At 43.7% G+C, this 27138-nt stretch overlaps 1 protein-coding gene across 1 annotated transcript in view; it reads right to left on the reverse strand.

Moving 5' to 3' along the window:
* Nucleotides 1–27138, reverse strand: part of Sidt1 (SID1 transmembrane family member 1) — a 96266-nt gene that overhangs the window by 22925 nt on the left and 46203 nt on the right. Inside the window, exons 7-17 of the mRNA XM_051149975.1 lie at nt 25776–25863; nt 24079–24150; nt 23408–23501; nt 15075–15118; nt 9707–9778; nt 7810–7955; nt 6969–7042; nt 5537–5603; nt 3301–3374; nt 1126–1249; nt 786–903 (exon numbers count right to left, since the gene is read on the reverse strand). Of these exons, the coding sequence (XP_051005932.1) occupies nt 786–903; nt 1126–1249; nt 3301–3374; nt 5537–5603; nt 6969–7042; nt 7810–7955; nt 9707–9778; nt 15075–15118; nt 23408–23501; nt 24079–24150; nt 25776–25863 (973 nt within the window). The remainder of the gene's footprint in view (nt 1–785; nt 904–1125; nt 1250–3300; nt 3375–5536; nt 5604–6968; nt 7043–7809; nt 7956–9706; nt 9779–15074; nt 15119–23407; nt 23502–24078; nt 24151–25775; nt 25864–27138) is intronic.

The following is a 27138-nucleotide window of genomic DNA, read 5'->3' on the forward strand; positions in this document are numbered from 1 at the left end:
TTGGAAGGGATGGGTCTCAGTGGTCCAAAGATGATACAGTCTCCTTTGGTGATGAATGTAGCAGCCTAGACCTGAGCTAGCCGTCACCTATGGAATGATTCAGGAATGTGCCAATGACTGTTTGAGCTACCGAGGTATGAGAGAATATTACTGTGAGATTTCTCATGGAGATGTTTCCTTGCTGGAAGTGAAGGCTTCCTACAGGCCAGCCTGAGCCAGCTTCGAACATGGAGGAGATCTGAAGCTAAAATCTTCTACGGATACCTTTTTTTTTTTCAGCAAGAGAGGAAATACCATCCAAAGAAAACCAACACACAGGCTAGGGGCATACAAAAGGTCACATGGAGAGATAGAGTCGGAGCCATCAGGTAAGCCAGCCACAGATCCATCCTTCCTCTGCTTTCCAGTGTGATGGCCTTATAAGTTATTCTGCTCTAAATTGAGTTTCCCATTACTCTCACCCAACACAGGCTAACTGCTCAACTAAGCAAGTTACATGGGGGAAAGCCTGGAGGGCTGTGATGCTTAGCTTGGTCCCTGACACTGTGTCTCACTATGGCTTCAGCATTCAGTGTAGTGTGTTTTCTAGACTAAATGGTGGCCAGAGAGAACAAAAAAAGATATAACATGTAGAAACCTTGCTCAGGGGCACGGTCCACACAGGTTGTTTCAGCTCACCCCAAATGCCTTTTAGTTCTTGCGAGTATGAGTTTGATGCCTCTGAAGGGCTCCAGGATAAGACTCCTGTAGCTTAAATCTATGTCACCACCATGCATTCTAATTACCGAACTGGAAGTTGGAGTAATTAGGGCAGACATGGTAACAAGCGCTTAGCACGCCTTCCATCATCAATGCGATCCCCATAGCATAGAAGAGACCAAAATATTTAGGAATCCCGTACTCCTGGGGAAAAAAAAAAAAAAAAAAAAGGAGAAGGGGTTGTTAATAGGAAGACACTAGTCAGAGTCACAGTCAGAACCTGGAGGCCTGAGTGGTGGCCTCAAGTGGCTCTAGACACAGGTTTAACATCACATCATCAAGCCAGACCTCCCTCCCCTTTGTAGGTTTATTGGAATCATGGTCTTTCCCCGCTCATGCGTTTGACCTGCTCCACTCTCTCCTCACCAGAGCAAAGATGTCTTTAGCTTCCAGGGCTCTTCGGTGGAGAAGGTCCCGGCGCAGCACTATCAGCAAAAAGAGGGAGCCCAGGAGTACATGGCCCAGGTTACTGAGAATGTTATTGAAGGCACTGTAGGAATGAGTGAGAAATGGTAAGTGTGAGAGCCATCATGGGGGCTCAAAGAACGACTGCAAAGATGAGCGGGTAAAGTCAGCATTTGTTTAGATACAGTGGTGTAGAGTCCGAATGTAAGATTATTCTTCACACATTATATATATATACATATACGTACACTCTAGTATGAGGTACTGGACCCGTATAACTTAATTATAATACAAGGCGTGCTACCAATACTTTGAAAATGCTATTGCAGGCTGTTTAGGATAAATAAGATATACAAGCTAATTGTTAGTTGATCAAATCATGGTCATATCAATTACTAGTCTATTTTTATCACAAGAATATACAACTTAGGTGCAACAGATAGATAGGATTCTATAGAAAGATAAGGTAAAATAGTTAGATAAGGTCTTCAAAAACCTCAGAGACATACAGAATATGACATTTTAAAATGTTTTTATTATTTTAAAGATTCACTGGCAATGAGACAGGTTAACTCCTGGAAGCACACAGCCTATCTCAAAGAGGAGGATGAGCATCAAAGAACCTCCTTATGGAGATAGCTTCAAATGAGGCAAATAAACCACTAGGCAAAATGTCGTCATTTCTACCACAGGCAGAATTCTGCCTAAAAAAGGGGCAAGCTTGGATGCAGGCAGAGTCAACAGCCAAATTCTACCAAGACAGGGTAAGCAAGCCCTCAATAGTTCCTCTCAAATATGTCTGTCAGATATATTGGGCCAGAAGGCTGAAGATGATGCTCCAACATTATAGAGAGTTTTGGGTGACTGTTCAGGAAGCAAACTGTCTCTATCATCTTCTCATTTGGAAAGCTACTAACCTGCACTCCTGGCATACTCAGGTAATCAATTTTATTCCTTCTCAAGTCTCTGATGAAGTTGAAGACCAAATAATTTAATTTTACAATTAAGTTTAGTTGTTTATGGGTTAAGATGTTTTTAGGTCTAGATAGATGTTTTAAGTTGATAATGATGAGATATGATAGATATTGATTTACATTCAACATTTTAGATGCACCAAGATAGGAAAGATGTTTTATTCAAGGTTGCATTCTTGACAGTAACATTTATATAATTCCTGATTGTGTCATGGTTCTTCTTGCTATAGGTAGTTTATTGTATATATGTGTAATAATATAAATATATATGTAAAAAATTAAAAAAAAATAGAGACCCTAACTTAAAACAAAAACAAAAACCAACCAAATGAACAAAAAACCAACTCAGAATTTGGTGCATTTTTCCCCTAGGACTTCATGGATTTCTGCTTAGCTCAGATAACACCTGCCTGATCACCTCTTATCTTCATGGCCCTGGCAAAGTGTGAATCATGAGAGAGAGAACTGGTCCAGAAACAAACGAGGATTTTAGCTCCACCTGTGACTCTCAAAGGCAGACCCACAATGTGTCAATATTCAGCTTTCCAACTATGGATTTCAGGATATCTACAGCTATATTACAGACAGTGGCCTCATTTTCAGGAAATTCAGGCTTGTTCTGCTCTCTAGAGAGAATATGTGCTCCTGCCTCTCAGGAAGATGCTTTTCTTCACCAACTACTGGTGGCTTTAAAACAGCCAGGGCTTGTATACAAATTCCGATATCACTAAGAACTAAGAGACCAGAATTCAGCAAATCCTTACCTGTGTAGGCCTTAGCATCTTTATCTAAAGTTGGGGTGGTGCTAATAATGCCTGTGTGTGGAGGTCATTTAACAGACTGAATGAGAACTGGCCACCAACTCATGCTCATGGGCGTGTGCCACCCATAGCCTGGGCTCTGGCTTTTAAAAGCCTCACTATTGGGCCTATTCCTCAGCAGGCCATTCTCAGGAATATTGCCCGGGACAGAAGCATACCTGGTCTCAATAGCTGGCTTTGATTTTCTTTGCCATGACCAGGGAGGTTTTTCACAGATTTTGTGTGTGTGTGTGTGTGTGTGTGTGTGTGTGTGTGTGTGTGTGCATTTTCAAAAAATTAAATCTCATACTAGACAGAAAGAATCTCTAAGCTTTCTTGAGGAGCCAGAGGGCTGGAATTACCTCAGGACGCCCAAGGGGTGAGCACAGAGGAAGTTGTAGTAACAGAGGTCTTGGTTGCCGGTGATGTTTACCACCTATAAAATCAAGTGAATGAAGGAAAAAATGTGACATCAATCCTTTGAGTCTGCCTAAAGTCACAAAGGACAGAAAGGGCTCACAGGGATGTTTTGCCAGAGGTTAAAGTGTGACCCACCTCCTCCTCAGCAGGTGGGTCATGACCTGCTACCATTCCACAGCAAAACACCCACTTTCTGCTACATTGTCATTCATGCTTTACATAAAGGCATCCTGTCTACTGGGTAACCTCAGGATGGAATGCAACCAAATATGGGTCTTTTGTTATTATGATAAAAGGACCATGAAAGGATGCTACCATCGGGTCCTGCCTTTTGGGTCTGTCTTGCTATATCCCGTTTTCTACGTTAATGCCGGGAGGAAATGGAGATGTCCCATCTTCTGCGAGCCATGCTAGGCACTGAGAAAGTATCTAGTCTTCCTTATGTATCCCCATCTCTTTCAAGAATCTACCTAAATCATAGCAAGCTGTAGCTTCTGACAGGGTTCCATGTATATAGAGAATGTTTAGATTATAAACAGCGGGGTTCGGACCTCATAGAGACTTTGTCTTCGTCATATACATCCTTAGCTTGGCTATACAGAAAAACCACCAAGATTTAAACAATACTGATGCACGAAGCTACTTCCTGATCTGCCTGGTTCAGGGTACCACCTTGGACCCTGAGATTCTCCAAAGTGCCCAACGTGATTGTAATGCATATAAGAAATTGAGAGACAGTACATAAACTATCCTTAACCACATATCATTCTAAATGGGCCTTCTCAAGTCTTTTGATTTCTAGAAAATTTATACTTCGATATCTGGACCCCAATTAAATTCCTACTTCAGTGACTCAGATCCAAGATTTCTACAAAGGAGCTATGGGCATTCTCAAGATGTCTCAGTATGAATTTTTCATTCAATTTTTAAATCTTTTGTTGTTGGTTTAATATGTTGTTAGCTCCATGAAACTGTTTTTTTTTTTTATAAATGGTTGAAAATATTTATTTTATGTGTATGAGTGTTTTGCTTGTGTGTATGTCTGTGTACCACCTGTGTGCCTAATGCCCACAGAGGTCAGAAGGTGCTGGCCTCCCCTGCAACCCAAGTTACAGACAGTTTGTGAGTGGCCATGTGGGCACTGGGAACCCAGTTCCTCTACAAGAGCAACAAGTACTCTTCTTGCAGTGGGGGATGGGGTGGGATGGGGGGCTGGGGGGTAGGGGGGGTTGAGACAGGGCTTCTGTGTGTGTAGCCTTGGCACGTTACTTCTTCTTACGAGGTGCTGGGGGTTGAACACAGAGTTTCATGAATTCTGGGCAAACACTCTCCCTACTGAGCTACAGCCCTCGGCCATTAGTTTAGACCTTTATATATATCACTGTCTCCTGATGGTCACACATTCAGAATGATAAATAACAGTTGCCATCCATAGACATTATGGCTGAATGTTTGATTTTATGTTGATAACCAAATATATATATATATATATATATATAAGATAGCAGGTCCTTTTGTAATGAAACAATTGGGAAATTATGGAAAAGACCTTAAAGATGAAGTAGTTAAAGGAGAAGCCTAATTGGAGCCGAGATGGGAAATTGTTCAGAAAAGAAAAAGTTATTGGAGGCTGGCAGTGCATGCCTTCAATCCCACCACTTGGGAGGCACATAGATTTTTCTGAATTCTAGATCAGCCTGGTGTATACATCCAGTTCCGGGAGAGCCAGAGCTACAATACAGAAAGCCCTTGCCTCAATCAAACAAAAACTGTAGTTCTTGAGACTGAAGGGATGGCATGGTGGTTAAAAGCATCCACTGCTCTTCCAAAGGACTTGAATTTGCTGCCCAGAACCATGGCAGGTAACTCCCAAATGCCTATAATTCCAGCTGCTTCAGGATTCCCCCCCACTCCCCTGGCCAATGCTTGCGCAAGAGAGAGAGAGAGAGAGAGAGAGAGAGAGAGAGAGAGAGAGAGAGAGAGAGAGAGAGAGAGAGACTGAAAAGAAAACAAATCGTTAAAAAATTAGTTCTTGAGCTGATCCCAAGCTAAACTCTTCCCTGTAAGCCAGGGAGCTGGTGTTCCCTACTATACTGAGATTATGGGATTATGGGCAGGTTACACCTCTTATATAGGGCTCCTGGGCATAGTCTGGTGTCTGGGTGGGGCAGCACTTACTGTCTGGTAGGTGATGACGAGCTGCATCACAGGCAGTGCATAAAACACAGCGATGGTGATGATGTTCCTACAACAGAACCAGAAACAGTGATTGCCAACATAGCGGTGGACTCTGCTCAGCTGTTAACATAGCAATGCTACCACCTTACAGTGCCCCGGTTGGCTTGCAAAAGCAGCTAGGAACGGGTGGCACAGCTCCTGTTTCCCCAGTCTGCCTCTCCTTTCCTGTGCATTTGAACATTTGGCAGACAAGATTTAGACCAAAGAGGTCAGAGGGAAGAAAACAGAACTCACCTTGGTGACTGCTATTGGTTTGGGTATAGCAGAGAATCCTTGTTCTGTTAGCTGAAATCATTAAGTCATTCAGTTTATTTAGTTTTCTGGAGACAGAATCTTTATATGTAGCCCTGACTGGCCTAGAACTTGCTATGTGGACAAACTTGTGATGATTTCAAGAGCTGTGGCTACAGACAATGCCATTATGCCGGACCTGAAATTATGTATTTAAAATAACCACTGGCACTGAATGAGTTGAAGTCCCCCTCCTCTTCCTTTCCTCCTCCTCCTCCTCTTCCTCCTCCCTTCTTTGTACAATCTTTTGTAAAACAGGATAAAACCTACTTCTTATAATAACTGTATTATTCCTTTAGTACACTGTTAGATTAAATGTGATTTGCATGCAAGTAACAAGAGAGAAATAGCTTGTAGAGGGTCTTAAATAAAAAGTAACCCCCCCCAAAAAAAACCAAAAAACCAAAAAAACAACCAAAAAGTAATTCCCTTAGCTGGGTGTGGTGGCGTACGCCTTTAATCCCAGCACTTGGGAGGCAGAGGCAGGCAGATCTCTGTGAGTTCAAGGCCAGCCTGGTCTACAAAGTGAGTCCAGATCAGCCAACGTTAACACAGAGAGACTCTGTCTTGGAAAAAAAAAAAGAAAAACAAAAACAAAATACCAACAACAAAAAGCTGGACAAATGATAGTTCAGCTATCTTTGGCTTCATTCTAATGTCTGCACCCAGAAGTAGGAGGATTCACCAGAAAGTAATAATGCAGGGCGGTGTCACGAGGACCACAGTGACTCTGGAGCTTTCTAAACAGAAAGAGGCCCCTTGCTAGGCAGCTCCACCTCTAGACTGGGTGGAGGGACATGCCCATGACTGTGGCCACATGACAGGTCTTTTTTGTTATAAGTTGGAAGCATCCATACCCATGCCTTATTAAACACTAACCTTTGTCATATAAGTAGTTGTAGCTTAAAAAAAAAAAGTTTAACGAGTTTAGGGGCTTGAGAGTGTGGCTCAGTGGTGGAGTACCCATGTGTGGCCTTGAGTTTGACCGCCAGCTCTGCAGCACACACAGACATGCACATAAATAGATTCAAGTAAGTCAGTATATTTAAGGAAACCATGATCCTACTGGTCACTTACTTACCAAAAATAAATCTTATACTTTTTGCTGACAATTTTCCGGTCCTTCCTGGACAGATCTGACAGGTACAGGAACATCTAGGGCACCAGAGGGAAGAGAATGGAGAGATGAGCTGGGCTTTTCTTGTGTAGAGCACAAAGGAGAACTTTAGAAATTTCAGTTCAGTTCCCACTGGGGCTTAAAATTATCCACCAACATGTTTCTTTTAACTTTGCTTGTCTCAAGATGCCACAATAAAAACACTACCGTGTTCCTTAAAACTATTCACCAAGATGTTTCTTTTCATATTGCTTTTTTGGGGGCATAGGAATAACAACACTACCATTTTCCTTGGCTCATCGAGTGAGGATCTGGCTGATGTGGGGATCCTACATGTTTGAGATCCAAGCGACTGACTTCTCAGCTTTCAGATTAGTTCACTTTGTGGTTCCTGAATTGTATTCAGTTAAAACGGTGTGATTTATACTTACAGCTTTCAGTAGGTAAAATACAATATATTAAACATCTGCCAGAAAGAAATGGGCTTTGCTCTCAAATGATGTTTTCCAGAAGGGCCTTGAGGTGACTCTCATCTTCTGTCTGGTTGGACTCCTTTATCCTTCCTGTTCACAAACACTTGGGGTGTGTCAACCATGTAGTGCCCTATTCTGCCTCATCCCCCACCCCAAATAAAGGTTCTGATGAAGAGACTATTATCCCGGCTCTAGCTATGTCTCATCTAAATGCTCAGAAAGATTTGGCTTCCCTTCAAGGGGAAAAATACGGAAACTGAAGCACCAGTGAAGTTTATTTTACTACCAAACTTTCTTTTATGTCAAAATCCATGGCCAGGGGCTGTTAGTACCTTGGTCCGAATGATATTTTTGTCACTTTCGATATCTGGCATGGTATCGAAATCACTTTCCTCCACAGAGCTGTCCGTGTCTGAGTGGCATGGCTGCCCACCATCAGAGGAAGACATCTGCCTTCCAGGACTGGAACTAGACTCATCTGAAAGAGAAAACTCATCTGCCTTTCAAAGTCAAGAACAGTCTATGGCATCTATTCCTCTGCAAAAAGCACAGGGCTTACTCATTCTAGAAAATACCATGTTTTCCCAAATTAGCTCATTACCAACAAGACACCTCCTTGCTGCCTCCTCAAGTGAATGCCATTTTTTTTTCTTTTTTCCCATTTTAGATTTAATTTGTCTGTTTCTAGGGCTGACTGTAAAGAATATAATGGAATCTTCTTTGCAGATACCCAGATGCAAAAATGACAGTGTGTTTGTGGTTCATGTTTCATAGTTTAAAACATGAACACAAATGTGTAAGCACATAAATGCACAATAATTTATAGCTTTGCTCACACTTGTGGGTAAACACATACCTATCCAACTACTGTACACTTCTCATGGAATAATCATCAAGAGAAATCTCCCACAGGCCATTTCTCTCCCTATGTAATGAGAACAGCCTCCTTGGGAAGGATTCTTCAGCTCCCGTGAATGTTCTACAGCAGATGGGATTTGTGCAACTTGAACGCATGAACTCAGCCTACCCTTCTGTTTTCTTTCTTCTGTTCAGATGGTTTTGAAAAAAAAAAAAAAAAAACCAAAACCCTGTTCTTACAGGACTAAAAATAAGTAGCCTACACTGATCCCACATGTTCCAAGTTATGCATAACAAAGCAGGACTGTTTAGGGCCCACCATTCACAGGACCACAAGTGTCACAGCAGGGACAGGCAGCCCTGTGCACTCCTGTCATACCAGACAGGTATGGGGGGAATTGGGCTCCTTTCAGGCTGCTTAACGACTTCTAGGTTTTCCCAGTGGCTATCTGGGTAGCCTCGAGCAGGCTCACTGTGCACTTAGCTGGGGTGAAGGACTGTTCGGCTACCTTGTTCACAGCCTTAGTCTTCTAACTCCACTGACACCTGAGAAGGAAGCAGCTGGTCAGTTGACAGTGGCTGGCTGTGTCATGTCTTTCAAGCCCTAAACTCAGCTCCTCATGGAACTAGTGAGGTGGCAAAGAGAGTAGAAGATCTTTGTGCTCAGGCCTGATGACCCGAGTTTGGTCCTGAGATCCCGCAGAGTCATAGGAGAGACCTGACTTAGAAGAATTGTCCTCTGACCTCGGCACATGTGCACCTGTACACACATGGCATGAGTACACACTATAAATAAATAGATGATAGATAGATAGATAGATAGATAGATGATAGATAGATAGACAGATAGACAGATAGATAAAATGTTTAAGTACCCAGGGGGCTAGCAAGATGGCTCAGTGGGTCAAAGGTGCTTGGGCCACACTTGTTCATCTCTGGGACCCATGTGGTGGAAGGACACAATCAATTGCAAGGTGTCTTGCAGCCACCAGTATGTATATGCTCCCTCCTGCCGCCCGCACCACCAAATAGAATAAATAAAAATGTAGTAAGAAATTTTGATGCGATAAAAACTGTCCCAATTTTGAAGTCCCAAATTTTACAGCCTTCAAAGTTGATGGCAACCACTGTAGTGGGTTCGGCTCAAGTGCAACTAGCAGATCCGAGAAACAGAATGTCAGAACCACAGAGAACACTGGAAGCAAGGATTCAGATTATCCAACCAGTTCATCTCTTCCACCAAAGAGCAGCTTCAGGGAGCAGCTGGCTTACCCAGGCTCGCAGCGATTAGCGGCTGGAGTAGCCTTCGCGCTCGCTAGTCTCTGTGGAATAAAGAAAGAGCTCTACCAAAGGACCCATTGTAGGAAGTACCTATTGCTCCATAACTGCTCCCTTCTGGTGTACTGGCAGCGATGGGATGTGACAAGGTCATATTTCCAGAGCCTGCAGGGACAAAACAAAACAAAGCGGGAGGGAAATGCTTGTGCTCAGCAGCCGAAGTAAAGGCAAGGAGACTTGAAGTGGCTGAGCCACTCAGCAGCCATCTTTAAATTTGATTCTCTTTCCACTTTGATACAGGAATCATCACTGTGGTTTCTCAGGGCCAAATCTAGCCCACTGCCTCTTTCTGTACCACAGTGTTCTCCCCTCTCCCAGCACCCCCCTCTCCCATTTCTATATGATTTTGAGAATTGAATCCAGGGCCTTTTATAGCTCATGCAGTTTTTCTACCACTCAACAACTTGGCAGTGTCTAATAATGTAGGAAAGTTTTTTCAGCAGACATACCTAATATTCACAAACATTTTTGCTCTCAGTATATTTCTGTCACACAGACTCCAACTGAGATGGTCCGTGGCATATTTCAGTGCTTTTTTTTTTTCTGGAACTGTAATCCATTGTTACATAAAAAGCTACAGTGTGCCACATAGGTTAAAAAAAAAAAAAAAAAAAACAAACCACAGATGCTCTGAATACTCCCTAGTCACAGTCAACTCTCTTCATCCCACTTTCAGATTTTGTTCCATTGACGAGGTTTCAGAAAGTCATACTTTTAAAAAGCCAACTTTCTGGGCTTCATTCTGTGTTTTTAATTTTTCTAAGCGACTGTGTCTCCATTGACTTCCTCAACAGGAGAAAATAAGTAAGTGGCAAGTTTGGACAAGAGGCACACCTGACGGCCTAAGTGGCTCATTTTCCTTTCTCTCTTTGGTGAATTCACTAAGATCTGCCTCAGCTGGTCAGCGAGACTTAGCGCTAATGCAGTGTTCTCGGCAGGCGAGGCTGCTCCCAGGGCCCTCAGGATGCAAGCGTTGAACATCAGAAAGCATACTTCCTGGCATTGTTACTGGGTTTGACATATTTATTACTTAGAGAACTCGGGTCTCTGGGCTTCCTTGGGCCAAGCCTTAAGTACACAACCTGGCATCAACAACATGCACGCTTTTACACCCGAGTTCAAAGCAGAAAGACTGAGAGCAATGTGTCTCTAGGCACACTGTGTGAGGTGTGAATGGGTGTGTGTTGGGGACCAAATCTAGGGCTTGCACTATGTAGGCAACCACTATCACTGAGCTGTACACGCAGCCTAGCGTTAGACTCTTAAACACTAAGAATCACATTTGGAGCACGGGCATGAAGACACGTGACTGTGTCCTTTTGACTTGGGTCAGTTCCGGCTTCATCACGACATAGACTTTGGCTGCTGCTCCTGCTGACCAAAAGCGCTGCTATCAGCAGAGCCACCACCCTCCTGAAGCTTCGATTGCCGTGACTGATGCCGCCGTTCCCTCAGACTGAAGAGAATGTTGGAGCATCACATCATCTTCACTTTCCAGCAGCCCTAAGGGGTCCTGGCTATTACTACCACCATTTAAAAGATGATGAAATAGAGAGACCAAGTAGCTTCCTCAGCCAGCCAGCCAATGGATAGAGAGTGGCTCATTGTCCTGCTATCTGCTAAGACCAGCCTTCTCTTTGCAAAACTTATTTTTATTATATATGCTTAAGATGCGTAGCATGTTTATATAGGTGTGAGTATGCAGACACACATAAACACAGATAGCAAAATAATGACCACGTGCAAGCAAAGTGTCCAGCTTCCCAGTGAGTGGACAGCACAACATGTTAGGTCTCATGGGATTTCTTGCCCTTTGAGAACCTGCTTCTGGCATTTGCTTTGAGCGCAGCCCTCGGAGCACTTCCTGTTGCTTTGAGCGCCATTAATTCTTGCTTCTCACAGATACCTGGTCTTGGTAATGGGAGAGAAAGACATTCGTATGGCTTAATTTTCTTCCAGAGGTTCCTCCTGTGAGTGTCTCATGCTAGCATACTCTTCTCTGGCTCTCTCTCCTGGCTGGTACCACTGGCCTTAGCTCTAGAGCGGGTTCTTCTGTTCTTGTTTTGGTAGGTTCGGGCTTGGCTCACGGTCATGGGACACTGGAGATGGTGCCAGCTTTGCCTGTAGCTTCTCTGCGCACAAAGGCTCCTCATCTCTTCCCTAGTTCAAAGCCCTTTGTGGCAAGCTTACCTGTTTTCTACTTTCTGAACTGAAGAAAACCCTTGCGCCTGGCAGCTCGTGCACATAAGTTGGTGATTTTCCAGTTTTACCCCAAGAAGATATCTGGTCATGTCTGGCCAAGACACTTTTAGTAGCCGCAAGGAGAATGCATACTTTAGTCCAACACTATATGGAGTATCCTGAATATCAGCGAATTATGGATCTTGTAATGTCAATAGTGTTGATGTTGAGAAAAATTATGGTTTTAGAGAGAGCTAAGTATTAACTTCTAAAAGTACATTTTCTTGACTTGTTCCCCTTCTCGAGACAGGCAGGATCTCATGCACCGCTGGCTGGTCTTCAAGTCACTACGTAGTGCAGAGAATGGTCTAGAAGACTTCTGAGCCTCCTGCCTCCACCTCCTAATTACAGGCAGCGCCAATTCAACCAGCTTCTGTGCTGCTGAGGGTTTAATCCCGGGCTTGGAGTAAGCTAGCATGGCACTCTGCCAACTGAGATACACTCCACCCCCCAGCCATGAAACTACCTCTATACAGTGGCTTATTTAACAAGAAGGACATGATACACTCTACAAGAGGACATGAAAAGAAACTGGTGGGCTCTTCCCACTAAATATTGCCAAATGAGGATGTGAGCCTTGACCCATCTCCCCAGTATCTACCAGAGTAAAACAGAGAGTGCAGAGGCTGGCAGAGACACAGACCAGAGCACTATACTCCTTTTACTCTGAAAGCTACTGTTAGCATACTGGCCCCAGTCTGCCTGGCAACCTATGACATCATCACCTGCCTGCCACTAGGTGTGCCAGCTGCTCAGGATATAAAAAAAGGCAAACCCACCTCGTCTCCCTTTCTTGCTCTTCTCTTACCTCTCTTGCTTCTCTCTTCCCCCTCTCTCTCTTCCTCTCTCATGCTGTCTCTGTCTCTCTCCCCCCCTTTCTCTTTGGGGTGCCCCTCTTCCCCCTTTCCTGCTCTCCCATGCTTCTATAATAAACTTCTGCATATCATATCTGTTGCCTGGCATCTCATTTTTCTTTCTTTTTTAAAAAAAGATTTATTATATTATTATTTATACAGTACTCTGCCCCCATGTATACCTTCAGGCCAGAAGAGGACATCAGATCACATTACAGATGGATGTGACCCATCATGTGGTTGCTGGGAATTGAACTCAGGACCTCTGGAAGAGCAGTCAGTGCTCTTAACCCCTGAGCCATCTCTCCAGCCCCTGTCATTTTTCATATTTAATAGCTACCCTGCCTCAATTTTCAGGCATAGTAGCCTTTGGTATACAAGTTGGTCCGAGGTATATTCTACAGTGATTGCCACTGCTACGCAGATCCACACGAACACAGTGAATACACCTTCATTCCTTGGGGTCACTCATTCTTGTCTGTCGTCTGAAGGGCACCTATAGCTCTAAGCTATTTTCAGTGCACCTGACTTTCAACAATGATCTGGTTCAAGCCTAAGCCCTGTTGATGCGTGTTTTGAAGTTTAAGGGACCTTTCTGAACCTGGAACTCCTCTAATTATAGTAACCACAAAATTACATCATTTATACATGGGAGGAAGCAACAGAGCTTCCATTCAGAGGGCACTTAGTGGAATCTAACCTACTGGATTTACGACCAAGTTCTAAAGGGCCTAACTTATATAACTTATGATATATATACATACACACACACATATATGTATATATACATTGCTATTAGCAAAACCTGGGGAATGTGGTAAAAAAAGATGAGCTCCAGGCAAAGGGACTGGAACATTTTACAAACAACAGTGAAAGCAGAGCGTAGTATTTTAAAGCTCTGAGAGCAGGTGTTTTATATTGGCTATTGAATGCTTACTAAAACAAAGTGCCTGGGTTGCTGGAGAAAGAGACCAGCTGTCTCTTAAGGAAGGCAAATGTAAACACCATTGAGCCTCCCAGCCAAGGGAGAAGATCCTGCTGGGTGGAGGTGGAGTTGGGAGGTTCCTAGGATTCTGTGGACTCAAGTGGGGAAAGCACAGCACTGAACAAAGGCTACATCTGCCTCCATTCTCCCCATCTGCCATTTCGCTTTCACTCCTTCCACAAACTTCCCAAACTTCCTTCAACTTTCACTGCTTCCCAAACATTGTAGGAGTTTATGGTGATCTGGGCTTTCTCAAACTGAGCACATTTGAAGTTTTTCAGTTAAAAAAATAGTTAAACTCTGGTGTCCCTTGTTTGGCCATGTTCCCTTGATGGGGAAGCTGGATGGCACTCAGAGGAAGGATAGCAGACTACCAAGAAGAAACTTGATAACCTAGCATCATATTCAGGGGGAGGAGGTCCCCATCAGCCACAATCATAGGGAAGGGGAATGCGGTGAAAGTGGGAGGGAGGGAGGAATGGGAGGATGCACGGGATGGGATAGCAATTGAGATGTAATATGAATGATTTTATTTTTCAATAAAATTTTTTTTAAATTAAAAAAAAATAGTTAAACAATTTTATTGAAGTTTTAAGATTTTTTTTTGTTGTTGTTGTTGGTTTTTTGAGACAGGGTTTCTCTGTGTAGCCCTGGCTGTCCTGGACTCACTTGAAGACCAGGCTGGCCTCGAACTCACAGAGATCTGCCTGCCTCTGCCTCCCAGAGTGCTGGGATTACAGGTGTGCACCACCATGCCGGGCTTGAAGTTTTAAGCTTTAACAAAAATATCAAACAACTGAAATCTTTTTGTGGGAATTCTCAGAGTGGGGTCAGAAAATTTATTTCTCTGGATTCCTCAATTACATTTCTTATTATGCTTGCTAGTCTTAAATATTTTGGTTTTCTAGATGCTTAAGCAAACAAGCACACAAAGCATTTATCTCAATTTGGGAAAAACACGCTGCATAAAAGCTGACATAACACACTCTCCCTGCCATTCCCAAGTCAGCGTTGGCATCCGAACAGGCACCAGCAGTTATAGCCCAGCGCAGAGACAATGTCCAAAAGAGATGGATGCTTGCCCAGTGCTCTATGAATGATGAAAGGGCATTCTGGGTACGAATGCTTTGGGTGGGCTCCATAGCTCAATAGTTACCAACTATAAAATGCTTTCTCACTAGCTCTGCCTTCTGTAGAAGCTCTGTGCATAAGAGTAGTCTGGGATAAGAATCAAGGGAGAAAAAAGAAGGGAGACAAAAACGAAATGGCTGCACCAGGCAACATCATTTGGGATTAGTAATTAACCAAGGAGTTCTCTTACCGTCACTGGATCCAAAGCTTCCATCGATGGACTTTCTCTGAAACCTGCAAGTGAGCACACATACAAATGCATATGTATATACACATGTACACATTCTCTTCAGAGTCGGCATTTTGCATTAGTTTCCTTTACACTCTGTGGACGATTTGTCTTTTAGGATTTCTTTAAAAGGCCCTTGGAGAAATTACTGGTAGGGATTTAAAATGGCATAGCCCCTTTGGAAGACAAGTTGGCAATTCCCCCAGAGAGCCAGGCACAGACTATCATATGACCTAGTAATTCTATTCTCTAGCCCGTACATTATGTAGTAACATTCAGGCATTTGAGACGTAAACTTACATCATAACGTGTGCCTTTTAAAGTACACAATGCAATGTGTTTTAATCTATTCAGACACTGGTGCATCTGTCACCACTGTCTAATTTTAGAAGCTGTGAATCCTTTAGCAATTACTCTTCCTTCTCCCTTCTCCCTCAGCCCTTGGTAATCATCAATCTGCTTTCCATCTTTGTAAATTTACCTCTTCTGGACAGTTTGTATGAATGAAGTCATGGTACAGATGAGCCTTTTTTTTTTTTTTTTTTTTGGACTGGCTTCTTTGATGTAGCATAACACTTTCAAGGCCAGTACATGTTGTACTTGTTATGTCCGCCTGTTAATATTTTTATGGCTGCATAATATTCCAGTGTGTGTACTGCATTTCATTTAATCTTCCTTTTATGAGTACTTGTTTATGATTGATGTATATTAAAATGACACTGCTATGACCATTTGTGCTCTAATTCCTATAGACCTAGCTTCATGTCTCTAGGGAACGTAACTAGAAGTGAACTAGTAGGCACGAGGCCGCTCTCTATCTTACTGCTATCCACAGGGACTTCACAGCAAGCCCTGTTTTACACTCCACCAGCCAAGTCCCAGGAGCCCCATTTTCCCACAGCTCTGACAAATCTCACTTTCTATTTAAATTTTTTTTATTATGTCTGACTTTTAGAGTTTGACACTTCACTGAAGATTTGATTTGCATTTCCCGAAGTAACTGTTTAAATCCTTTACCTATGTTTTTTCTTTTCTTTCTTTCTTTTTCTTCTTCTTTTTTTTCCATTTTGTTTTGTTTTTGTTTTTTTCGAGACAGGGTTTCTCTGTGTAGCCTTGGTTATCTTGGACTCACTTCGTAGACCAGGCTGGCCTTGAACTCACAGCGATCCGCCTGACTCTGCCTCCCGAGTGCTGGGATTGAAGGCGTGCGCCACCATGTCTGGCTTTTCCTTTACCCACTTTTAAAATGTTTTTTTAATTTAAAATTTTACATCTATGTGTGTTTGTGTGTAGGTATGTATGTGCATGTGTGCAGTGCACATGGAGGCCAGCAGAGGGCATCGGTTATAGGTGATTGTGAGCATCCTAAAACTGGTCCTCTGGAAGAGATGTAAGCCTGCCTCTTAACCTCTGAGCCATTTCTCCAGCCTCCTCATCAGACCCTTGTGATTCTATTAGGCCTATGTGGACAATTCAAGATCTTGTTCGCAACTTATAACTGTACAATTCTCTTTGCCATGCAAAGTAATATTTACACAGATTCTGAGGATTAAGACAGGATACGCCCTTTATGGTCATTATTCTATCTACTACATTGTCTACAGACAGTAGGCCAACCTATGAACGTGCAAACTCCATAAATGCTTTTTTTAAAAAATGAAAGCATTCTCTAATTTTGTTAGAGATGGTTTACAATGTTCAGCACACAAAATCCTACACTTAATTTTTAAACTGTGCTCCTTAGAATTTTATTCCTTTAGATGCTTTTGTAAATGGCACTGTTTTTTGTTTTGTTTTCTTTCAGGCTGTTCATTGCTGTTGTATAGAATGAAACTGCTTTCGTATCTGTGTGGTCTCATTGCGCTGTGATGAGAAGATTCTGAATTGCACGATTCGGCGACCATGATTGTGCAGCTGTGAGCCAACACCCCCAAACTGAGCACTTTGAAGGATGAGTTGATGGTTTATGAATTTTATCTCAAAGAAGCCATTTGGCACTGTCAATCAAATCAACGTGTGAATTAGCTTCTCATTTCAAAATGAGATTTTGTTTTGTTTTTGAGGTGAGATTGGAGGGGAGGGGCAGAAAGGGCAGCTGGCCGGAAGTGCCCATGGTTTTACTTGTCTTCAGATAACCATTCCAGAAGTTGTAACCTGCATCTTCTGTGAAAGGACTTCTCTTCAAATCTCTTGCTGCCCCCCTTCCTGAGACACCAAATTTACCCTGCCTCAGGGCCTTTGCTCTTGTTCCATGCAACGTCACTGTACCCACTAGATCCTGACACAGCCAGATAGCTGTGGTTCCAAACAGCTCTCTTTGCTAATGAAGTCAAATCCAAAGCAGCTGCGGTGCTGGGGGTGGGGTGTCCCACTAACCATTCCCCCATTCTTCCCTGGCCACTACCCAGAATACTTTTCTTCGTGACTTGTTTGCATGCTTGTGTGTTTCTGTAGTCGAGGCTGTAGTACAGGAAAGATGAAGGCTTTTTTTTGTTGTTGTTCATCAATCTCTAGGCTAGGGCTGGAGATGTTGAAGATGACAACTAAGTATTTGTTGCGTGAAAAAGCATATCACTAAGGAAGCAGTTAAGGGTCAGTCCCATCCAGAAAAGAACACTGTGGGGGAAGGTCTTTCTGATCAAATTTGATGGTGCTCAAAACCAGGACCGTCTGGCAACTCCTGTGCCTAAAAGCAATGTAAGAGATGTAGCGGGTGTGGTCTTGCTTCTGATTGGTTATAATAAAGAGCTGTTGGCCAATGTCTAGGGTAGGAAGTATGAGGGCGGAACTCCCAGATAAGGAGAGTGACATCACACAGGCAGAGGCAAGCTGAAGCCAGAGAACTGAAGAGGACACCGCGGAAGGAAACAGTTGTGGACCAGAGCTAGCCACGTGGTGGGTCGCGGTGATGGGCTGACTAGTCGGGTTAAACTAAGACAGTAGCTAGAAGGCTGCCCCGGCAAAAGGCCTAGGCTTTCAACTATATTAGAAACCTCAGCGCCAGTGTTTTAACCACTGGCAGTCCAAGAAAACCCAGCAAGAGTCTCATGACTCATTTGTCCTCCAGTAGATAAAGGAGAAGCCTATAGCTTGAGGCTTGCACTCGTCTGTTCTCCCTGAGAGTCCAAGATCCCAGGCTGGCTTGCTGAAGTATGAGAGACCAAGTATCCCTGAGGCCCATCTAGGATTATCAGTTTCTTGGACCTGCCAGGAGGATACACTTTGTGACCACATCCAGCTGAGATTTCTGAGCCCAGCTGTGATGATACTAAAAGTCTTTGAATTGTATACTCTCAAAGAAATGAGCCGGGTGTGGGGGCACATGCCTGTAATCCCAGAGCGGAGACAGACACAGGAGGATCTCAGCGAGTTCAAGGCAAGCCTGGTCTACAAAGTGAGTCCAGGACAGCTAAGGCTATATAGAGAAACCTTGTCTCGAAAAACAAAAACAAAAACAAAAGCAAACAAACAAAAAGAAATAAATAAATGAATTGATGGTTTCTGTTTCTCAAGGAAGCCATTTTTCTAACTGTACCATTTGGAGGTACAAACCAAAACAGAACCATTAGAGTGATGTATGCTATACATGGTGATTTTTGTTTGTTTGTTTGTTTTTGTTGTTGTTGTTGGTTTTTTGAGACAGGGTTTCTCAGTGTAGCCTTGGTTGTCCTGGTCTACTCTCTTTGTAGACCAGGCTGACCTCGAACTCACAGTGATCTGCCTGCCTCTGCCTCCCGAGTGCTGGGATTAAAGGCATGTGCTACCACTGCCCGGCTCATGGTGATTTTTTAAAAAAAGTGACAACATGGTAATGGATAAAAGAATCAAAGATAAGAATAAGTGCCCAGATCTGGGCAGTTGGTCTTAATGTGTGGCAGGGTGACTGAAGAGAAGAGAACACAGCCAATGCTTGACTCTACCTGCACACCCCCTGTAGGGTTACTAACAAATGCAGGCTGAGATGGTCCCTGGAGTGGGAAAGCCAATGGCATTTGTATGACAAGACAGCATGAAGATGCCTGGGAAACCTCTCGGCTCCTCAAGATCTGGGCCACGCCTCTCACAAGTGTTTATTATCACGATCTCATAGCAAGGACCACAAAACCACACAGGTGTGTTAATAACATATAAGGACCCATCAAACAAATGGCATTAGGCTGCGAGAGCTTCGTACAGCTGTGGGCAGAGCTTTGTTTCACTCAGTTCAATGAAGGAAAAGCCCTTGTATTAGCATCTTTCCTCAGTCGGGTCCCCTATTTAGAATGCCGAATGGTTCTATGTCTCTGGATTTCTATTTCAGTTTGTCTGTATATGGGAAGAGGCTGTGCTTGTGCACTTGTCTGTAGTGAAGTCATCCGCAGCAAACTTTCAGCGGAGTCTGAGCACAGCTTTCAAAGACACTGCTCACCTCAGCTGTGGAATAACAGCTTTAGAGACGGTGACAAATAGCTAGCCATTAGCTCAGTTTTTGTCTGTTTGGGTGTTGATGGTGCATCTTGGCTGACTGAAGAGATATAATTCCGTTTTCTTAACCTAAAACATAGGAAGAGTCTTGCTAACAGCCAGGGGACCCACTCTTTACTGTGACACTGCAGCTCATCCGGAGCAAAATTGGAAACTTTTAGTGCCCACCCACCCCCTCCCCAGCACAATCAGCCTTGCTGAGGTATAGGCTGATGGTCACACTTCATTGGTTCAGGACTGTCATTCCCCACAGGCTTCTACTGTACCAGGGCCCCAGACCTTAGCACAACTGACTCCATGATGGAAGTACCATTCAGGATGTAAAACTCCTTGATCAAATTGCTTAATCCCTCGGTGCTTCGGTTCCCTTAACCTTCCATATAGTGACAGTTACAGTTTCCCAACAATGGTGGCTCAGGGCATCAGATGAGTCAAGCCCCGTGAAGGCTCTAGCATACTGTCAGGCACATAGCAGATACACAGATATATTTAACACATTAATAACTGTAGCTTGTTATAGCAAGCTGGGTACTCCTTCATACAGGTGTGATATTTGCCTGCATCCTAAACTTTTGTTTTTAACTTTTTTTTTTTTTTTTTTTAGTCAGGATCCTGTGTTGCTCACTTAGCCTCAAATCATTAAGTAGGCCAGGATGAATGACTTTGAACTCCCTACCCTCCTGCCTCCAACTCCTGAGGGCTGAGCACTGGAGCACCACCATGTCCACCTACGGTTTTAACTTTGTATTTTAAAACAATTTTAAATTTACAGAGGTGTTTCAAGGATGAGTAGAAAATAGGACATAGAATATCTATCAATACAACCGTTACCCAGATATTCTGTCTGTCTGTCTGTCTGTCTGTCTCTCTTTCCTTTTCTCCATCTCTTCCTCTTTTCCTCCCTTTCCCCTTTCTTCCCTCCCTGACTCCCTCTCACATCTTTTTTCTTTCTTCTCAGAAAGGATCTCACCCAGATGTCCTGAAATTCACAATTCTCTTGCCTCTGCCACTCTAGTATTTACACCAGTAAGCCTGGCTTTAGCTCGGTCTCTCAGCTCTCTTTTCCCAAATGTATAGCACGTATTAATCTACATGTATGTTAATTTATAACACTTGGTCATCTACATGTATATTAATATATAGATGTACTCATCTACAGGTATATTAACTTTTTTCTGTGCCATTTGAAAGTCATCTGCAGTTGTAACGGTTTTTTTTATCTTCAGTATTTCTATAGAGTGAAAAATAAATTTTTTATATCTAACGCTCACATACACACTTACTTATGTGTTTCTGTGTGCTTTGTGCATGTTAAGCATGTGCTCTGCCACTGAGTTATATCTAATCCCACAGTTCACTTTTTGCTTTGAGGCGGGGGGGGGGGGCACTCCTGAAATTGCCTGGGCTGGCCTTGAATCACTCTGTAGCCCAGGCTGGCCTTGAACTTGAGATCTTCCTCCTTTACCCCTAGAGGATTATAGATTTTTTTCATCTACTGTTTGGCTTCTAACATCAACTCGCCTAAGACTATCCTTCATGGCATGGTTTTGTTTTTTTCTTTTAGTGCAAGAGCCAATCTGAGGTCCCTCCCTGTCTATCATCCCCTCTAATCAGATCCCTTGCATATCCTTTTGCTCCCTTTATGACAAACTTTGTGTCTGATATTTCCACATGATTAGAGTCAACATATATATTTGTAGGAAGCTGCAGGGAGTGCTGGCGGGTCTCTCTCAGAGTGATGTCGTATCTGGAAGCACATGCCACTCACCTTCCCCTTGGTGGGATGGTGTTTATTTTGGTTCACAGGTCAGTGTATTTTCTTTCTCCACTATATATTTATTACTTTCCCCCTCACGGCTTAGTAGTCTGTGAAGCTGCACCTTGCGGCCACACAAACACTCCATTCCTCGTCAGACTCCTCTCCGCTACTTGGCCGTCACTGATGGCTTTGTTTTTCTTTAGGTTGAAGCTAGAGGCGGTCCTAGAACTCACTCTGCAGGCCAGGCTGGCCCCGAGCTGACAGCGATCTACCTACTTCCGCCTCCTGAGTGCTGGGATTAGAGGCACGCCCGACCACTGCCTAGCAACAGCAACAACAACTACTACTACTTCCTCTTCTTCTTCTCTTCCTCCTCCTCTTCCTCTTCCTCTTTCTCTTTCTCCCTCCTCCTCCTTCTCCTCCTCCTCCTTCAACTTTTCATTTTGAGGCAGAGTCTCTCTAAGTTGCCCAGGCTAAGACTGACTTTGTAGCTCAGGAGGCCTTGAGCTTTCAGTCTTCTTCCTCAGCCTCCCAAGTAAGTAGCTGTGAACGGGCTTGTGCCACTAGACCTGGCTTCATCGATATTATCCATTACTCTTAACCTGAGATAATGTTAGCTGTGACATTTGCAAATGATTTTCCAAACTCTGTACTTCCTCTGTGTTTATCAATCAGCTCTCGGTCTGCTATCAAGGAGATGAATTCATTTTAATGTCAGTATTTGCTGGGAGCGCCTTACCCCGATAGGCAGCAGCTATTCTAAATTTGTTAAGTTCTCTGGATATGTATTTAGGGGTAATTAGATTTTTCTCCCCCCTCTTTTTTAAATATATATTTCCATTTTATCAAATGGCCTGTAGTGCATTATTCTCAATATTTTGGTGCTTAAATGCACCCAGGCTTGGCTCCTGGCCGACTTGTTTTTATTAGGTTTTTTTTTTTTTTTGTTTGTTTGTTTGTTTTTTGTTGTTGTTGTGTTCAGACCCAAGACTTGCACACACTGGGGAAGCACTTACCACTGAGTCACATTCCTAGCTCTTGCTTTTCTGAAACAGGGTCTCCATGTTGTAGCTCAGGCTGGCCTTGAACTCTCTAGATAGTTTGTATAGACACTAAGCTTCCTAATAGCCCCTCCTCTTCCTGAGTGTTGGGATTACAGGCATGCCCCAGGTGGGAAGTGGGCCGTTTGGAAGGCAGTATCTCAACTCCAAAGTTTAATGAGAGTGTAGAAGCAAGTTATTTTCCGAGGGAGACATGGCCTTTGCTATTGAGATTGCTGTGCCAAGGAGGCAGCAAGGAGCTCCTCTCACAGTTGGCCGTCTATCCTGCCTAATGCTCTCATAGCTTGCTTTGTAATTTTTTCATGCTTAAAAGGAGAGAGGAAAACATCATTTGTTTATTGTAAGCCTCCTGCCGTCCTGTCCTTTTGTAGTTGTTTCTCAGAAAGCATAACAAAAACAGAATTCTCAAAGCTCAGCCCTGCTGAGAGATGCTGAGTGTTAGAGACACACATTTATTTATTTATTTATATATGTTTGAAACCAGGGGCTCCCTGTTCTTAGGCAGGGGAATTTCCTTCATCAAATTACAGCATAGTCACCTCTCCTTTTCTTCCTGAAGGAACAGTTTACTGGGAACTGGGTACACCTGGTAATACACATCAAAACACATCATTCCTGTATGGACTATATCTCGAGATTTATTTTAGTCATTAAATCTACTTTTTGACAGAATGCTGAAGCCTGTTTTCCAGACTCCATGCTGGGAAATCTGATGCTTCTCATCAGTCTGCAGGCTTTACATTACAGCCAGTGTTCTCAGGTATAAACCCAGACAAATTGCCTTATTGTGGCTTCACAATGAAAACTCCATCAGCATGTTATACAGGACCCTGACTTCACCCTGCACGTGAGCCAGTTATTTCATTCCACATATGAGAGCCCTGAAGGACAGGAACAGGAGGACAAGCAGCTTGGCCGCAGTCACAGTTGGTAGCCAGTCAGTGTGCTCCAAAGCCCATGTCCTAAGGCCTCACACAAAGGCAAAGGGGATGAAGAAACCATGGACCTACCTCACATGATGGACAAACACAACAAGCAGGCATCCCAAGTAGAAGGACAAGAAAACGAAAACACTGAAAAGACTGGATTTCACATACACAGATTCTGGGGAGAGAGAAATAGCATCAGTCAGCTTGTTCTTGGAAATAGAGGGACTGTATTGGGAACAGCACAGCTTAAAGGATCTGCTTCCAGCATATCCATCCTTAAATCCCTGTGAAATTTCACTGGAGATGCAGAACTCTGGGAGGCTGCCACGATGCTACCCACAAGCAGCTTCATAGTGATGACTGCCCACGGAAGTGGGGGAAAGACCACTGCATACAACTGTAAAATTGAGTCTCCTTCTTCTCCTTGCCTCCTTCCCTTTATTTCTCCTCCCCTCCCCTCTTCTTTTCCCTTCCCCCTTCCCTCTTTCTATTTCTCCCTCTTTATTCCTCCACTCCCTCCTCTTTCTATGCTGCTGGGCCTCACACAAGTTAGGCAAACACTCTATCACCAAATCACATGCACCCCAGCCTGCCTCTCTCTCTTCAGAAAGATCTATTCCATTCTCTAAGTTAAATATACTTTAGTATTCTCATGATGGCTCCCCTGGAGAGGGAGACATTAGCGTTCAGTTACAAGATAGATCTCCCAACACAAGGCTCTCTCTCCATCGCACTCCAGAGTCAAAACCAACCTTTGATGGATGGGACAATGGTCACTTTCAGGTTCTTTGATCGTTGTCGGTTCCAGGTCTGGTTTTCATTTTCTGGCAAAAAAAAAAAAAACAGAAGCGACAACACGCAGACAAACAAGGCACAAAGCACAAAGGGTCAAGGCATTAGGCTCTAGTCTGAGCAGTGGTATTACACAACCTCTAGAATCCAGTCTAACCAATGTTTAAGAGTAAAATCCAACATCTACCGCATCATCTGTCCCTCAGGTATAGACGCTCAGATTGGCCTTTGCTTGGGTATGCTTTGGTAGAACCAACTGACATAAGTTAAATGGAACAGCAGCCTTCATTCTCCACTGTAAAAGACTTGATCTTTCTCCTGACGCCCATAGACATCTGAAGAAAAACATGCCCCAAACAGACATCTATGTCCTCCTTAGCTTGCAGTTTTCCTAGCTAGTGAAAATGTTTTTCTTTACATAGTCATCAAAGGCCCTAGAGTTTATCAAGGAACTTTAGACACTGGGAGGCCTGTAGGGCTACATAATTAAGAGATTAAAGCACACACAAGCAGAAATGTCATCTGACACCAAGGGAGCCATGTTGTACTCAGCAGAAAACACCCTCTGTGTCAGTGACATATGGCCCATGGGCAGGGGGTCTCTAGTCTACTCTCGACAACACAACTATTTGTATATGCTTCAGAGTTTATATAACCCTTGTTACCATACTTGGCTCGTTCTTTCTTTCTTTCTTTCTTTCTTTCTTTCTTTTTCTCAAGACAGGGCTTCTCTGTGTAGACTTGGCTGTCCTGGACTCATTTTGTAAACCAGGCTGGCTTCAAACTCACAGCAGTCTGTCTGCTTCTGCCTCTGCCTCCCAAGTGCTGGATTACAGGCATGGGCTACCAAGCCCGGCTAAAACTTTTTTTTTCTTTTCTCTGTGTAGCCTTGACTGTTCTGGACTCATTCTGTAGACCAGGCTGCCCTTGGGCTCACTGAGATCCGCCTGCCTCTGCCTTTCTGAGTGCTGGGAATATAAGTGTGCCCCACCTTGCCCAGCACACTTGGCCTTTTTACTGTCTTGTGAAGTATGATTTTGGCAACTGGGTTGAAACTCTAGGTTTCCCTTGTATGTGCCAACTAAGTGAACTCACTTTATACAACCTGGTATAAGCCTTTTGAAAAGCTGCACAAAATCAATCCAATCAACATTCTGGTATTGAGGGGAGAGCCTAAGACCCCATTCCTAACTGAGGAGCCGGCGACAGCTGATGGCTTATGTAGGACAGAAAGACAGCTTTCTCAAAAAGTGTGGCCCCTCATAGATGGACCGTACTCCAGAGGATGACCCTATACCCAGGAATATACAGTCATTACAAATTGGACTGTGTGTGATTGAAAAAAATAAATAATAAAGAGGATGTGAAGTTGGAAGTGGTGGGTGGACTAAGAGTAGAAGTGGGGGTTAATGTAATTAAAATACATTGTATAAAGTGCTCAAAGAATTAAAATATTATGTTAGAAAGCTGGAGGTGCTAAAGGACATTTTGTAGCAGCAAGGCTACCTTTAGATATAGAATTACCTCCATTTTATTTTCTTATCCAAATGACTCTCTAGTCTTGTCAAGTCGCTTGCTGCTAGGTCCTCAGTAAGGAGAGATGAGCTTTTGGCTTCCTTTCCTTCCCTCCCAAGTATCCCTGGTGGGGGGCTCTTACCCTGGGTGGAGAATGATCCCCCACATGCGTAGTCTTCAGGTTTTATCACAAAAACCACGAAGAACTGCTTGTCTGGAAAATCCTTCTTCTGTGTAAGACATAACAACCTCATGATTAGCAGGTCAGAAAGACAGCCAGGAGGAGAAAGTCCATGGGGGAGGGGGCAGGAGGAGAAAGTCCATGGGGGAGGGGGCAGGAGGAGAAAGCCCATGGGGGAGGGGGCAGGAGGAGAAAGCCCATGGGGGAGGGGGCAGAAGGAGAAAGCCCATGAGGGGGCAGGAGGAGAAAGTCCATGGGGGAGGGGCAGGAGGAGAAAGCCCATGGGGGAGGGGACAGGAGGAGAAGGTTCATAGGGGAGGGGGTAGGAGGAGACAGGAAGAAAAGGAAAGTTCACCCTTGCTCTCTAATTTCCCAGAAAGGGCCGCCGCGTTCTCACGGTCTACTCTAGACCATCCATGAGCATTACTTCATCTAAGACATTAACATAAGTAGGTACATGGAGAATTTCAGAATCTGTGCCCACTTGGGGACTTAGTACTATAATAAATGCAATGAACAGTAACAAGGATGGCCTGGATTAACAAATGATATTTGTATATACATGTACATATAAGCACACATATATTTGAGATGGTCTTGCCATGTAACCTAGGTTGGTCTTGAACTCTTGCTCCTGCTGCCTCAGCACCCTGCATGCTGGCTTTACAGGCACACACCCATTAATTTATCAGTTTTATGTTAGAATCTAATGAGAAGTAGCTTGTCTAAAATTATTCAGTAAATAGATTAAAAAAAAATAATAATGCAAGTCAGGGAGACGAAGGCCTTAGGTAAGGAGGAGTGAGCTGTGGCTCCAGCTTTGACTTCTGTCCCTGTGTTGCTTTAGTCCTGGCTCAGTGCTAATCCCCACTCATGAAAGTCGGGTTGACAAGATGGCCACACGTTACAGTTCTTTAACCCAGGCGTTTCTGTCATGCTCATATTTCTGAGGTTGTGTTTAATTCACTGAGACCATGTCCAAAACTGAGGTACAAGTCCAGAAGAGGAGGAATAATGTACTGTCAAGTATCCTGAAGGTGGACATGGTAGGTATGGATATGCTTTGCACTTCATTAACTTGGGAAGAGAGATGAATGCCGGCCAAGAGAGAAGAATGCTGGCCTGCAGGAAAGTCTGTGGAGCATTCTCTTGACTAATGATTGATGTGGGAAGGCCCCGCCCACCCCCCTAGCACCCCCACCCCCCCCTACTGTGGATGGTTCCCTGGGCAAGTGATCCTGGCCTGTATAAAAGAGCAAGCTGAGTGAGCCACGGAAAGAAAGGCAGGAAGGAGCGTTCTATGTTCTCCTATGGTCTCTGCTTC

Source organism: Acomys russatus, chromosome 8 (genome assembly GCF_903995435.1).
Source record: "Acomys russatus chromosome 8, mAcoRus1.1, whole genome shotgun sequence".
NCBI classification, from domain to species: Eukaryota; Metazoa; Chordata; class Mammalia; order Rodentia; family Muridae; genus Acomys; species Acomys russatus.